Source organism: Thermobia domestica, chromosome 10 (assembly GCF_964235325.1).
Source record: "Thermobia domestica chromosome 10, izTheDome1.hap1.1, whole genome shotgun sequence".
NCBI lineage: Eukaryota > Metazoa > Arthropoda > Insecta > Zygentoma > Lepismatidae > Thermobia > Thermobia domestica.
In genome coordinates this window covers 85,294,165-85,310,395 of record NC_137463.1, presented here as the reverse complement: position 1 = coordinate 85,310,395, position 16,231 = coordinate 85,294,165, and the positions used below count along the sequence as shown (strand labels likewise).

Genomic DNA, 16,231 nt, shown 5'->3' with positions numbered 1-16,231 from the left:
AAATGGTTGTAGAATTTAACAGTACCCATGAAATTTGGAATTACTTACAAGTAACACTTCACATCGTTGCTGCCGGTCTGACGCTAAACTATACATTTTCGGAAAGCACTAGTCCTAAATAGGATAACTACACAGTGCGACGGTCAGACGTTGCCGCGTTCAGGACTTATGGAGCGTCAAACATTAACATGGGGTTTATGAGAGTTACAGGAAACGAAGAAGAACACAAGGTTTGTGACGTTTGAATCGACGTTGTCTGATTGAGCACTTGTTTGCGTAAGTTAAAGGGTACAATCAATGTGCAAATCGTCGAACAGAGCATGAGAGATGCAAAGAGTGCGCTCACAGTGTGCACACTTGACGAACGGTAGTTCGCCGCACGTGAAGCACACGTCACCTTCGTCGAGGGAGTCAAAGCAGTACTCGTGCGGAGAGATCCACATTCCCGGCTCCTCGTCCAGATAGCCAGCCTTGTGGAAAGCGTACCGGATCAGGTTCTTGAATCGGGGTGCGCTGAACTGGTAGAGTGAAAACGACTGTAGTGCCAGGAATCGATCGCGATGCCAGATATCCATGACACTGTCCATGGCCAGTGTGTCGGTCACAAAGCGTACAAAGGACTTGTACTGACGGAAGAAATGCACATCTAAAGGCTGAATCTTTCCAGTGCAACCACCAGGAATCAGTCTCTTGTGCAACGCAACGTCGGCAGGCTTCAGTGCGTTCGATAGATTGTCGTCCTTGTTCAGAGTCCACGAGTCCAATAGCAAAACGATCTTCTTCCGATCATCAGGCATGCTTGGCCAGAACACTTGCTCGTAGAAGTCCTTAAGGTCGTCCCTGTTCATGTTGGACGTTGAAATGATTTGATGTTCGGTGGATCTGCAGGCTTGTTTCCCGGAAACTTTCCACTTGGTTCCGACACCAGTACATACATCGGCCGCAGAATCTCTCCGGCCATGGTGATCACGGGCATGATCATGTAGCTGTGGGTTGTTGCGCTCATGGATCCCACAACCGCTCGCACGACTGTTGTTCCTTTGGTACGGAGAGTGCGAGTACTCTGCAACAACTTCTTGAAGCTACTCTGATCTGCATTGGCAACCTGCGTTGGTGGGATGCTTTCGCTTGCAATGAGCTCGCGAGTCGCTAATACGAAAGCATCAGCCTGCTGCTGCAAGTCCAACTCTTTCAGTTGCCAGGTCCTGCCGACCCTGTGGGTGATTGCACGGTCCACGATGTTGTTGCGCTTCTTGAATCTGTACACCCACGACGGTGATGCCTTGAACTTGAGACTCTTGTTAGGGTCCAGTTCATTAGCTGTTTGCCTAGCCCAAATTCGCAACGTTCGATCGTGAATGATAGCAGTGTGCTGTTTCTCCGCGAACATGCCCCGAACTGCCTCATTGATCTCTGCCATCAGCGTCTTCTTGTCATCTTTGCCTTGTGTTGCCCCAAAGTGACGTAGCACGCCAATGTTCCGAATATACCTGAACTGATTCTGCAGAGTCGAGTGGGTAGCACGACCGGTCTTTGTGTTCCAAGGCCTACCTGTTTTTGGATTTACCGTCCAGTAGGCATAGGCTTTTGCCTTGTACTCGCGCCACTGCTCTGGTGTCATTTTGGAGTCTTCTGGAGGCTGATCCTGGAACTTCGGCTTCTTCACAGGAGAGGGCAGGTATTCTGACGCTGATGAGCCAGATGCGGAAGACGTATGAGACTGCTGCGATGACGAAGGCATCTCTGCATCCTCCTGCTCTTGGTCTTCCTCGTCTCCAAAATCCATGTCTCCGTCCCCCTGGTCACCATCACTGTCACCGAAGCCGAGCGTACGAATCTCTTCAACGACTTCCATCCCGCTGGTCAAAAGAGACTTGATGTGTGCCACCATCCTTTGCTCTTCCAAATTTGGATTGCGCTCATTTGTCCCGATCTCGGCCACCAGAGCCCAAACGACCACTTTCGGATCCATCTTACAACGCATACCTAAAAAACACAAAAACAACACAAATGTTAGCACAGAGTACAAATGCAAGACGAATTAGCATGAAATAATACGACTGCTACAACACAAATGTTAGCACAGAGTTCAAATGCAAGACGAATTAGCATGAAATAATACGACTGCTATGGTTACTCTCATAAACCCCATGTTAATGTTTGACGCTCCATAAGTCCTGAACGCGGCAACGTCTGACCGTCGCACTGTGTAGTTATCCTATTTAGGACTAGTGCTTTCCGAAAATGTATAGTTTAGCGTCAGACCGGCAGCAACGATGTGAAGTGTTACTTGTTAGTTATTTTTATATTCCGAAATAAAACATTTGGAAGATAATATGGTGGCAAAAGATGATAGGGGAGAGAGAAGAATCTCTCCAGAATAGTTTAAACTTTAGCAATTCATTTTATTAATTATTCCTTCCTTCTCAATACAATTTTATAATTATTTACTCTGTTTAACCTGATATGTTATTTTAATCTTTCAAACTCGGCTTTCGAAGGTTAATACGATATTTTCCAAAAATAAACACAAACTTCTAAATCACTATGTTAATACACATCTATATCTTCTTCTTTTTGATCCGATAACATTTTATTAATTTTCTGCAAATTTCAATTTTAACATCTTAAAATGCAGATCAAAATTTAATTGTAATCATTTTTTTTTAAATCCTGAGATACGGATTAAAATCCAAATTGTAGTTCACGAACTCTAGTAATGCGCTAGGTACAGGTATATTATAGTGGCGCATTACAACACTTTTCTTGAAATGCAATCATCAGAGGGAAGGTGGCTCAAATATTTTACAAATAACTATAAAAGAAAATGAGAAAGTCCCCAATATGTGTAGCACACCACAAGGAGGCAATGCAGCAAACGAAAACAGAAAAAGATGGGCGTATTATTTTGTAAGCTACATAATTAGAGTTTCATGGCAAGGTTTTAAGTTGCTCTTTATGTCAAAAACATTCAGTTGCTATCTCTAAAATAGCAACGATGTGCACAATATTATCAATAATACGAGAACCAATAATATTTTTCTTACGCATCCAGCACGCTTTTTTTAACCTCATGAATACCCTGATGCTCAACTAATTTTCGTGTTAAATCTAATATTTTAAAAATTTAATACGTTAAGAATGGACAACAACTTGTCAGACGAAAAACAGTTTTTCTTTTTTTTCTGTTCTGCTATTATGTTGATGGTTGTTTTGGACTTCAGCGTCACTTTTCAGCACAGAGGCTATATAATACGTGACCTCTACCTAAAGTATAATGCTCTGTTGCAAGTGGCCATTCCTTCCGGAGTGAGTGATATAAGAAATCTCAAGGAACTGCAGTAACAATAGAGGCTCGTTCTCCAAAACTATTTGTTATCTTTTGTTGTTAATATCACAATAAAGTGTTAATAGCCTCGCTGCTGAAACGGGATGCTAAACGAAAATCAAATGTAAATACTACATGAATTTATTATTATTATTATTATTATTATTATTATTATTATTATTATTATTATCATTATTATTATTATTATTATTATTACATTCGCTCAGCCGGTGCCTTGAGCGTACAAAACCGGCGAGGTATCATCATTGGGAATGTTTTTTTTTTATATTTTCGTATCCTTGATTTCATAAGTAAATGAAAGAAGGAGAAAAAAGGAAAGGAAAGGGAAGGGAAGGTCATCCCAGCAGGAACAATCGCAGACAAGAGATTGATAAACAAAAACAAAACAAATTAAAAAGAAAACCAAACAAACGAAAAACAAAACAATTAAGACATAACGATATCTTGACTCTAGTTTTAAGGTGTTACTATGTCACTGGTAACACAACATGAATATTAGATTCTCACATTAAAAAGTAATAATACATAACAATGCTGTTTTCTCTTCTTCTCACACATCTTTTTCCATGCCTTTCGGTTTTTATTTCTGTCTCGATATTTTTTACACTTTAAATTCCATATTTCGGGATATTTGTGTATTTCGTTAATGAATAGTTCTATGTTCTTCGCTTTCCATTTCTGCGGGCGCGAGTATAGCATCTACTCGGTGAGATACGTATTTGAAAGGTCTTGATACATGCCTAACCATCTCAGTCTACTTTCTTGCAGTTTTTGTACTAATGGTATCACTTTCACTGTTTTCTGAATTACTTCATTCTTAATTTTTTCCTCCCGAGTCACTCCTATTCTTTATAGGCATGAGAGGAAGAAAGAGTACATATTTTAATTTTAGATCCTCTATAATGTTTCAGTAGAAAATGAAATATTTTCCAGAATCTTGGATCCAAATAGCTAAATGCTTACAATAAATCTACACATTATTTCACTGCATTATCTGTACCTTAGCATCACAGACAGTATGCCCAACAGAAGGAAATAGTAGGTTAGCCGACTGCATACGTTGGTCATACATTGTAAATATCCTCTTTGAAGAGCATTTGACAACGAGAAAAGGTAAAATGAATGGTAGTTTAAAGTCGAAATGGGAGGATAAGTGACAATAAATTGTTGATTGACCAGCAAACTCTTTGAACTACGATGGACCGATTTATTTCTTAAGTTTAATTTGGAATTCCCAACTGTGCCGAATTATCCAACGTAGAACACACTACCCAACGTAGAACACACCAAAGACGTTGCAAAAATGGAAGGTGGAATGAGGAATAATGAGATAATGTCCTATAATTTACATGTTATAACGTTGTATATTTCTTGAATATTATTTTACATACATATAGATTTTAATAAAAATTAAACAATACAGATGAATACAGTAAAAGATTAATTCTATCGTCCCGAGGAAAAAAAGATGTATAATCTATAATTAATCTTCCTCTTTTTTTAAGAGTATTATATGTGTGTCAGATTTGTGTTTGACACCTGTTTCCTGAACAGTTTTCTTTAGATGTAAATTTATTAAACACGACTGAGATACAGTTATTATAATAAGTATATCTTAGTCCTATTTAACTATATCTCCATTTAAAAAACTTTGTTGAGAAAGTACGTGTTCAAACAAGTGTTACGGTGTATACAGGCCTAATCTACTTTTAGCAAAACTATACTTTCCTTTTTGTGGCACCACTGAATTATACATAATTCCTTTACAGTTTTATATGTTCTATATCTGTGCAAAAACCTTCGAATAGACAAAAGCAAATGAAGTCAAAAGTTATTCTACAGAATATATCATATTTAAAACATTTCATGATAAAGAAATATGTTGCATGATTCTTCCTAAATTTCATTTTGAATCAAACATGGAAGAGAATTGGTTTAATATAGGTTATTAGTTATCATCATTATTATTCTCATCTTCTTCATTAGTTCCTGACACTCTTTCTTCTTCCTCCTCCTCCTCTTCTTCAAATGAAGCATTTAACTCATCCAAAGCTGCCTCTATTTCCGGAATATTTTGTTTGAACCATTGAACCCTTAGTTGTGCCTCACGTAATAATTCCACGAATGTTTCTTCCGCTGCACCCAATTGACCTTTGTGTTCATCGTAGAATTGTTCTGCCTAATCAAGGATAGAAGAAAAGGAAGTTGTGGTAATCAAACAGAAAAGAATGAACAACAAGAAAATATCTCTTAAGTACATAACGATAAACATTCTAGACAATCAGGAGTGTAAATAAAGGCTTGCAGGCCCCTATCAAATATTTGTAATTGCCCCTCCCTAGTTTGGTTTATATATCTGTCATTTGACATCCTTATATATTTAATAATAACTGGATTACTTTTATATCTTGCAGGTACCAAGTATCTAATTCTAAATGTAATTTATATACAAAATATAAGGAGTTTATTTGTATATTTATCAATTTACATATCTATATGTATGTATGTATGTATGTATGTATGTAATGTATATAAATGCAGCATCCTATAACATTTTTAACAACTTAAAATTTCCTTATTTTTACTTTAACTTTGCAAAGCTTCTTATTAGGGGAAGGCGAGCCTAGAAGTCACATGGACGGATAATCACAAGGCAGATTTTTTGTTTTTCTTGTTCATAGCGCTAATACTGAATGACGTCATTGCAGTAAGACGCGCAAAATTGATGAGAGAACATTAACTGCTGTTTGACGATTTTTTAAAATTAGTTTAATTTTAAACATTGAATTTCAAGATTATTTTCGAGGAGGATCTGGCAGCCACATAATCAGGTAAATGAACTTGTTGCACAACTCTATTCACCAATTCTTCCTGCATTATTTTACTAGATTGTTTGGGGACAATATTGCGTCCACAAAGAAAAAAGTGGTGTTTGAGGTTAATGGTGACAAGCGACGTGGGCCATAGTGCGACAGTATTTTTACTTAAGTTTTTCTTTTGTTTTTTCCATTCAGAGATGATACGCAATTTCAAATGGAAGAGAAAGAGAAAGAGGGGAGGGAGAGAAAACAAGTTTAAAATACTACAAAAGGCCAGGAGACTACAAAAGAGATTAAATCTGGGAAATGTAGTTTTTGGAAGACACAAGAACTTTTCAATGTCAATAGAATGTTTCTATACAAGAACAACACGGATAAGGATGAAATGTGTGGTTATGCATTGAAAGCTTGCAAAATGTTTTACGGTATCAGACTCCTACTCCCAGAGAGTTAAAATTTTTAACATTTGAGTTTCTTCTAATAATATTGAACAGTCAGAGAGTTGAATGAAAAACAGAAATCAGCAAGGGAAGATTAGTTTACTGCTCTTAGAAAACGCTACTAAAATGTATCTTTGGGACTATCTGATCGTATGAGCCTGAGCAGGAGTACCAGTTTTAACAAGCAAAATTTTCCTATGCTTTTTAAAATTACAATTTGGAAGAAGTATTGCAGAAATAAAAAATTCACAGAGAATTATATTGACGAAACTGGAATGAGAACTGTATATAAACCATGTAAGGTTATAATGTAGAAAGGAAAAATAGGACAGGTGGAATAATATCTGCTGATTGGGGAACAAATGAAGCTATGGTTTATGCGGTGAATACGATAGATTATTCCGTACCTCCCATTGACGAAACTGGAACGGGAACTGTATACAAACCATGTAAGGTTATAGTGTAGAGAGGAAAGGGAGGACAGGTGGAATAATATCTGCTGAATGGGGAACAAATGAAACTATGGTTTATGCGGTGAATACGATAGATAATTCCATACCTCCCATTGACGAAACTGGAACGAGAACTGTATACAAACCATGTAAAGTTATAGTGTAGAGAGGAAAGAGAGGACAGGTGGAATAATATCTGCTGAATGGGGAATAAATGAAACTATGGTTTATGCGGTGAATACGATAGATAATTCCATATCTCCCATTGGCGAAACTGTAACGGAAACTGTATACAAATAACGTAAGATTATAGTGTAGAAAGGAGAAAGAGAACATTTGGAATAAACCTGGTGAATGGGGAACAAATGAAACTATGGTTTATGCGGTGATAATTCCGTATCTCCCATGTTGAGTTTTTCACGTACCTTTTTCAAATAATATTTTGTATGTGATGGACCAATTGCTTGTATATGCATTACTAACCTCAGTGGCTTGTTAACATCCTCAGATATTTTTAATTTTTACATAATACGTTTCTAAGGATGTTCGTTGTTCAAAACAGTCTCCTGTTCTGGTGCTGTTAGGCAATCACATGTATCATTAAGCATTTGCGTATTGGGTTTCTCTAAAGAAAATAGAATTCCACTCCTATTTTATGCATCCCAACTAACTGGTTGAAGCTTTTGGATACACCAGTTTTCGGGCACAACTAAGCTGCTTTCAGATGGGGCCACATCATATAAATAGGGAAGTTTTTGAAGGATTCTAACTCTTCTCTGGCCAAAAACTGATATACAAGGAAACGACTAGACATACGCATTGTCTTGCAAATGACAACATTCGCCGGACTCGTAAACTTCGGGTCGGACACAAAGAATTTTGGCGAATGGGCGTTTAAGGACCTCCTCGTAAAATACCTTTGCACACTTGTTGATAAGGGACGAATTTCCAATAAACAAGTTCTTAAGAGTAGAAAAATTGATGATCATAGTTTTCACCTTGGATTTTAATGCGTGCACTTTCGTTGGACAACTCTCTTCAGAGGACCGAAACTCGGACTATTAGCTCTTTGTCGAAGAATAAGTTTGAAAATATTGTTTCGTTACCCCTGATGATGTTCAGCAAAGAGTTTGCGTGGATGTCGACCGTATCAAGAAGGTTTTGGAATGTCTGCAAGCGCTGTTGTTTTAGCTTGAGTGTCAACGAATGCGAAAGAAACTTCACACATAGCTTCCGCATGTGCAAATCCTCATTCATGATACTATGAACGCGCCTACAACAATGTCGAATTCACCTGAGATGCTTTCAGTACTCCTTCGTTTGTTAGCAAGAAATAGCACCGCACATGGTTCACATTTTGCTCACTTAAGCTACTCACAGATCTACTGGTACAAGCATGGTCTTCTAAAATCTCATGACTTTCAGTTAGTTTTACATGTCACATCCCCTCTGTCCTTCTAGGAGTGATCGCTGTGTCTTTTTACCACAGTATTTTGTTTCAGGTTGTAGGTCAAATATGTACCAAGTTTAGTTGAAATTGCTTGAGGCTTTCCAGGGTTGTGTGTGTGTGTGTGATAAAACATCCCTACCCCACTTAAAAGTAAATTTTGATAAACACTCGAACATGTTTCCCTTTATTTTCAACAAGAAGTTTATATACTTTGTCTCATCTTTCTAACTTGACGCGCTCATGAGGTAGCCTACCTTTTTTTCTTCAACAGTAAATTCTCCAGATATGGTTTCGATATGAACATACTAACTAAAACTAACTAACTAACTCTATGGCCTATGGAACCCGGAGGTTCAGTGCCGCGTTCACAAAAGCTCTCCACTGACTTCTATCCTTAGCTAATTGCATCCAGTTTCTACTTTGTATTCCTATCTCTGCGAGATCCATCTTAATATTATCCTCCCATCTTCGCCTAGGTCTTCCTAATGGTCGTTTTCCTATGGGTCTACCAGTCAAGACTTTGAAAGCGTTTCTACTTTCTTCCATTCTAGCTACATGACCTGCCCACCTAAGCCTCCTAGACTTGAAGACCCTAACAATGTTGGGTAAACCGTATAAACTATGTAGTTCCTCGTTATGAAGCTTCCGCCATTCCCCATTCTCGTTCCTCTTGGGTCCGAATATTCTTCTCAGGATCCTGTTCTCAAATACTTTCAGTCTATGTTCTTCCCTCAGAGTAAGCGACCATGTTTCACAACCATACAGAACAACAGGCCTGATTATCGTTTTATATATTTTAAGCTTTAAATTCCTCGACAGAATTCGCGACGACAAGAGATTTTCAACCGAATAGTAACACGAATTCCCTGCTTTTAGTCGACATTTAATTTCTTCGTGAATATGATTTTCGTCTGTTAATATTGATCCTAAATATTTGAAAGTATCCACTTTATCAAAAGCATTATTTAATATTTTAACGCCTCCACAATTTGCCGTATTACGGTCCCGACGCACTTCCATGTATTTAGTTTTCTCTGCATTTACTTCTAAACCCATGTCCCTGCAACCGTTTAATAAGATCTCTGCATTTATTTCTACTGTTCTCCTATCATCCCCTATTAAATTTACATCATCAGCATATGCTATAACCTGGTGAATGCCGTTCAACTCTAGGCCTTGGTTGCTATCTTTGATTTTCCTTATGGCGTATTCCAGCACAAAGTTAAATAATAATGGCGACAACGCATCTTCTTGTTTCAGGCCATTTTCGACGTGGAAGTTCGTGGACAAAAATTTTCCTACCCGGACTTTACTTTGGGATTCACTTAAACATATCTTAATTAATCTAATTAGCTTTCTCGGTATTCCAAGTTCTGTAAGAACGTTGTATAATGTTTCTCTCCTAACCGAGTCGTAAGTCTTTCTAAAATCAATAAATAGTTGATGTACCGGGGTATTGGCTTCCCACTTCTTTTCGAGTATTTGGCGAATGGTAAATATTTGGTCGATAGTTGATCGATTTCGTCTAAATCCGCACTGATAATCTCCAATAATTTCATCTGCGTATGAGATCAATCTTACTAACAGAATATTTGAAAGGATTTTATAGGATGTTGACAGAAGAGAAATGCCTCGATAATTATTACAGTCAGTTTTGTCGCCTTTCTTGTGAATTGGAACAATGATTGACTCTTTCCACTCTTGTGGCAATTCTTCCTTGTTCCAGATAAGGAGAATGAGTTTGTGTATCTTGTTCCATAATTTTTCGCCTCCAGCTAAAATTAACTCAGCCGGAATTTCATCTACACCCGGAGATTTGTGTTTCTTCAATTTCTTTATAGCGGCTTCCACTTCTATTCGATTGGGTTCTGGAATATACGGTTCTGCGGTGTGTATCTCCTTTTCTCCACGCACATTAGTTTTTGGCTGCGTGTTCAGCAAATCGTCAAAGAAATCTTTCCATCTATTTAAGAGGCTAACCGTATCAGTGAGAACTGTTCCGTCAGGTTTCTTTAAAATATAAGCACGAGGTTGATAGCCTTTCTTAAATTCGCTGATCCCCTTATACATGTCCCGAATATTTTTATTTTTACTATTATCTTCAAGTTCCTTAATTTTACCTTTCAAAAAATCCCGTTTCTTTGTTCTAAAAGTTTTGGAAGTTTCCCGCCTGATATCTGCGAAATTTTGTGTAGTTATTTCATTCGGATTTTGTAGCCAGCGTAATTTTGCCTGTTTTCTCTTCTCTGCTAGTTTAATGCATTCTTGGTCGAACCATGGTTTGTTCCTACGTATTTCCGCGTATCCCAATTTTTCTATTGCTGAACTTTTAATGCTATCTCTAATTTCAATCCAAGTATCTTCAACACTAGTGCACTCCGAGTCTTCTAAAACCGAGAATCTATTCGAAACTTCAACCTGGTATTCCTTTCTTACCTGGCTCTCTTCTAATTTCTTTAAATTAAATCTCTCCGTTTTCGGACATTGAGTATTACCTTTATTCAACGATAATCTCTCCCGTATTATCGCTACTACCAGGTAGTGATCAGTGTCACAATCAGCCCCTCTAAACGACCGGACGTCAATTATGCTAGATTGCCTTCTTCTATCTACTAAAACATGATCAATTTGATTATGTGTTTTCCCGTCTGGTGATGTCCAAGTGTATTTATGAATGTCGCGATGTGGAAATTTCGTACTCTTCACGATTAGGTTTTTGGATGTTGCAAAGTTCACGAGTCTAACACCGTTGTCATTACTTTCCTTATGCAAACTTTCGTTCCCTATAATCGGTTTGAAAATATCCTGTAGTCCTACCTTCGCATTGAAATCCTCTAATAGAATTTTCATATGGTATCGCGGGAGTTGGTCAAATATACGTTCCATTTCTTCGTAAAAACTATCTTTTATATCGTCACCCTTATCTTCAGTTGGAGCATGTACATTTAAAACAATAATATCACACCACCGTCCCTTAAGAGTAATAAAAGAAAGTCTGTCAGTAACAAATTCAACCCGTTTAATTGCTAGTAATATTCGTTTGTGAACGAAAAACCCTGTTCCTAACTGATGATTTTTATTTCCTTCCCCGTAAAAGAACGTAAAATTTCCGGAATTCTCAGATCCATTTCCTTCCCACCTAACTTCCTGAACTCCTACTAAGTCCATCCTGTATTTCTCTAACTCACTCGTTAAAGATTTTAACGCGCCTGCCCTATAAAGACTTCTAATATTCCATGTTCCAAATCTCATGTCCATTTTCTTTTGCTGATGTCGTGCCAAGTTATCAGTCCTTGTCCGAGGCTTTTGTGAATGTTTCTGAACAAGTACCTTTTTTTACAGGATGAGGGTGTTAGCCTTACCCAAACCCCCAAGCTGGAGGACCACTCCTAGTCGTCTGTCCGCGACTGCTTATTCAGTATATTCGCAGCTAACCTCTATATCTAGAGGCCTTCTCCTCGATCCGCAACCTGAGGACGCGCCATGCCGTGGTGACAGGAACCCACGAGAAAATGTTAGGAATAAAGCTGAAGTAATACAAAGAATTAAAATTAATTACAACATAGACATAATAAGCTTAATCAACAGAGTTTCGTGGGAATATAGGACAATAGAAAGAGGTATTTGGCAAGAGAAAAGTATGTAAAATCTTACCTCAAGATAAGCTTCCTCCGTATTAATTCTGTCAATAGAATCAGTCACTAAAGATCTCCAGACATCTGGTTTGTCCTGGAATCTTCAATAGAGAATGTTATAATAATTTAGGTGATTAGTGAATATCTTTCTAAATATTTAACACTACTGTCTAACTACAAGATTTTTTGCAAATACAACCTTCGAGAAATTTGATCCCTGTTAGGAGTAACAACGAATTACCATACTTAATTTATTACTATTAAATTAATTACTATTTCTGGAACTGTGAGAGATCTCTTTTTAGTAAATGTAGTTGTTAACACATGATTTTAGTGTATTTATACAAACCAAATTGGACAGAAACATTTACAAGAGTTTAAAGGTTTTAGTTGTTTAATTCATCTTATCATGTTTTCACTAGAGTTCTTGAACGTTAAAAGAATCATTCCCTTTTTCTGGAGCCATAACTCGAACTGGTACGATTGGAGTATCGTGTGGGCAGGAGAAAAATGACGAACGTAGTGTGTTCTGTGGATGTGTACGAGTTAGTTCAACACTGCTGCGGTCCGGTGTTACGGTGTGTGTGGCGAATAGGAATTGTTCAAGTGATTGTTCTGTGAAATACCGTTCTAACGCAATGTTCACGGGTACAGAACAGCGTGTGTTTATGAAATTCCAGGTCGCACGAGGGCAAAATGCTAGGACGATTCACAGAGGATTAGTAGAGGCCTGTGGTGTAGCTGATCTACCGTATCGGACAGTGGCGAGATGGGTTGCAGTATTTCAGGCGGGATGACAGTCAACAGACAAAATGCATGGTGGAGGGCATATGCGAACGGCTACGGACACTACTTGACGGTGATCGGGACTGGACTTCTAGTGAATTTCCGCAGGAGCTGAACATTTCTTAAGGATCAGTATTTCGCATGCTAACACAAGATCTTGGTATGCCGGAAAATTGCAGCCACATAGGTTCAAAAGTGTCATAGGTGGGAATGTGCGTGTCTACATGTTCGACGTTACAATGAGAAAGGTGATTTTTTAAACTGCATTATTGTAAGTGACCAAACGTGGGGAAGATCCTACGAGCCTGAATTGAAACGTCAGTCGATTGAATGGCGCCACCCAGAATCTCCACGAAAAAGCTTAGGCAAGAGCCAGCAAACGTGAAGGTGATGATGATAATGTCATACGATCATGAAGACATTATCCTGTCACATCAAGTTCCACCGGGCGTTACCGTCAATGCTGCATACTATGCTTCATACCTGTCACCATTTGCGACCAGAATTGCGGCGCAAATGTCCACACATCCTGGAGTGTGGACCAATTCTCCTACACGACAATGCCAGATGCCAAACAGCCCATCCAGTCAGACTCTGTTACGAGGATGTGATTGGGAGGTACTGGAGCACCCTCCATACTCCCCGGATATGACCCACTGCGATTTTGATCTTTTCCCAAAAATGAAAGAACCTCCCAGAGGCAAACATTTCAGTGATATTCTTAGCATTGTTCGTGGCGCACTATCAACACCCTCTCACAACGTGGGGCTTTTACAGGTATTTAACGATTACCAGATATCTGGCGAAGGGTTCAATAGGCTGGCGGAGACTACATCGAAGAACTGTAAGCTTATTAATGTGAGTGATTCACTACAATCCATTTCACAACTATGTTGCCACTTCGAGATAAATGACCCTCGTGTATATATATATATATATATATATATATATATATATATATATATATATATATATATATATATATATATATAAAGTGTATCGTTTAATATGAATACAACTTCACCTTCCCAGAATAGGTGGCAGGGGTGTGCATATAGCTGCCATAGCATAGCATTGAATTATGTGAAGTTGGTAAAGCAGTAGATGCAGTTTGTGTGTTGAAAGTGAATACGAAAGAAAAGGCGGGGTGTTTCCGCAGAGAAGAGAAAATCTATCGTGGACAGATGGTGTACCTTAAAGGACTAACGCACAGACAACTGGCAAAACTGGAAGGGGTAAATGTTAGTACAGTGCAAACGGCAATTAGAAAATATGGTGAGGAGTATACCTTCAAAAACAGATCCCGACCTGAACGGAAACCAGACCCAACGAACTCGGAATTGGAAAGAGAGATACTGAAGGCGTTTGCCGCCAAAAGAAAAAAGTCTCTGTGCGAGAAGTTGCCCAAAAATTTGCAACCTTTATTGAAATGGTGCGGCGTGTCAAACGCAGACATAATCTAAAAACTTACAAAAAGTAATAAAAAAAAACCCACCTAAACTCAGTGCAGAACAGGATTTAGCCGTTAAAACGCGCCTAAGAAATTTGTACAATCTATTCTGTCCAAATCAAATGTATGTGTGATTATGGACGACGAAACGTACGTCAAATTGGACTATACATCATTGCCTGGTTCCAAACATTACACTGTTCGTAAAAGTTCGGCTGTCAACAAAACTGACAAATCAATTCCGACTACAAAATTTGCCAAAAAGGTTTTGGTTTGACAAGCAATATGCGAACGTGGAATGAAATCACGTGCATTTGTTACAAACCGTGCAATGCAAGGTGATCTGCGTGTCAACGAGTGCTTAAATAAAAGACCTACCAATACTACGTAAACACAGTGGTGAAACTTTATTTTGGCCAGACTTGGCGTCGGTCATTATGGAAAATTAGCAATGCAATGATACTCGAACCACGATGTCAATATTGTAGGCAGAAAGATGAAACCACTAAACTTCCCAGAGCTGCGTTTCATAGAACAATATTCTGAGTTTCAATGAAAGCCAAACAGCGAAAAAGTGTTCCCCCTGCTACTTCAGAGTCTGAACAGTTTCGTTCCGACTAGAACAGAGTTGTCAGGGCTTTTACTGACGCCGCTGCTCGTTTCCTTATAGGAGGTTTCAGAAGGAAAGGTTCGCGAACTAGCCAGACCTATTTAAGTTGTGCGTTCGGCATACGTGTATGTTTGTGTAAATCACAAAGTGTGTTTTGTTCTAGCTTTCATATAACCTCCAGACAGTGTATCACTTTTGCATTATTTGGTTTGTGTATTTATATTAAACGATATAGCCTTATATATATATATATATATATATATATATATATATATATATATATATATATATATATATATATATATATATAGGGTGGCCCATTTTAATATTTCCAGGGAAATATCTCGAAAACGGTTGAACATAAATGAACCAAACAAAAATTCAAATAGGAAAATCATGGGACAAATCGAATGGCGGTGCCTCCAGGGCTGCCTTTCATGGGGACCCAGGCCCAACTTAGAAACTTTAAACGAAAATATGGGTCAAGTGATAAATCGTTCGATAGATCTTCATACACTAAACAGCATTGTGGCAAAAGATTGTTCATATGGGTCACCGTTTTCAAAGTGACCGCGAAGACATGGCGCCTGTACTAGATAAAATGTTCAGTACCACTAATATGAAAACGATTGAAAATAATAACGGATGAAGAGAATAAAACTCCTATAGGAAATCACAGAGGGTATTGCTCAAAAGTCGTCTGCACAATATTGGTTCACTTAAGTACCAGTCACTTGTATACTTCTCCATTACACCCAGGGCCGTAACTTGTGCGGGGCATCGGGCAACTGCCCCTTCCACGGAAGCGCCCTGCCGTTTGATGGGGGACCATTTTAAGACAATTTTTTTACTCCATGTACGATACTAACATGAAATTATAAATGAAGCATCAAACAGGTTCACTACATTATATAAACAAAACAGCACACAAAAGGTAAATAAAACAAAAATGAGTCTAGGACACATTTCAGTAAAAAACATCTACTATTAGGTGCCCTAGAAATAATATGTATTAGAATGGATTTGAGATTTGTCAATATTGTCTCCTTAATTAATTTGTCATGTATGAAACGTGCTTAGGGGCGCAACTAGTAGAACCGCAACCTCGCCGTGCGAGAGGTTCCACAGGCTCCGGTGGTCCATTAAGAGTAAGAAAAAGATGGAAAGAGGGGGCCCTAGAATTAGAAAAAACAACTTTATTAAGTTAAGGCACTGGTTACCCTTATGGACTGTATGTTAT

The 16,231-nt window shown here is 38.3% G+C and overlaps 1 protein-coding gene across 2 annotated transcripts in view; it reads right to left on the bottom strand.

Annotated features, from left to right (window-relative positions):
- Window positions 1-4,699: 4,699 nt before the first annotated feature.
- The window catches only part of LOC145662522 (aminopeptidase N-like), a 154,247-nt gene continuing 142,715 nt past the window's right edge, over window positions 4,700-16,231 (bottom strand). Inside the window, exons 14-15 of one of the 2 annotated variants that reach the window (XM_081728181.1) lie at window positions 12,165-12,246; window positions 4,700-5,528 (exon numbers count right to left, since the gene is read on the bottom strand). In XM_081728181.1, coding sequence (XP_081584307.1) covers window positions 5,298-5,528; window positions 12,165-12,246 — 313 coding nt within the window. In that variant the 3' untranslated portion in view covers window positions 4,700-5,297. The remainder of the gene's footprint in view (window positions 5,529-12,164; window positions 12,247-16,231) is intronic. The other variant, XM_081728182.1, reaches the window with a different exon arrangement.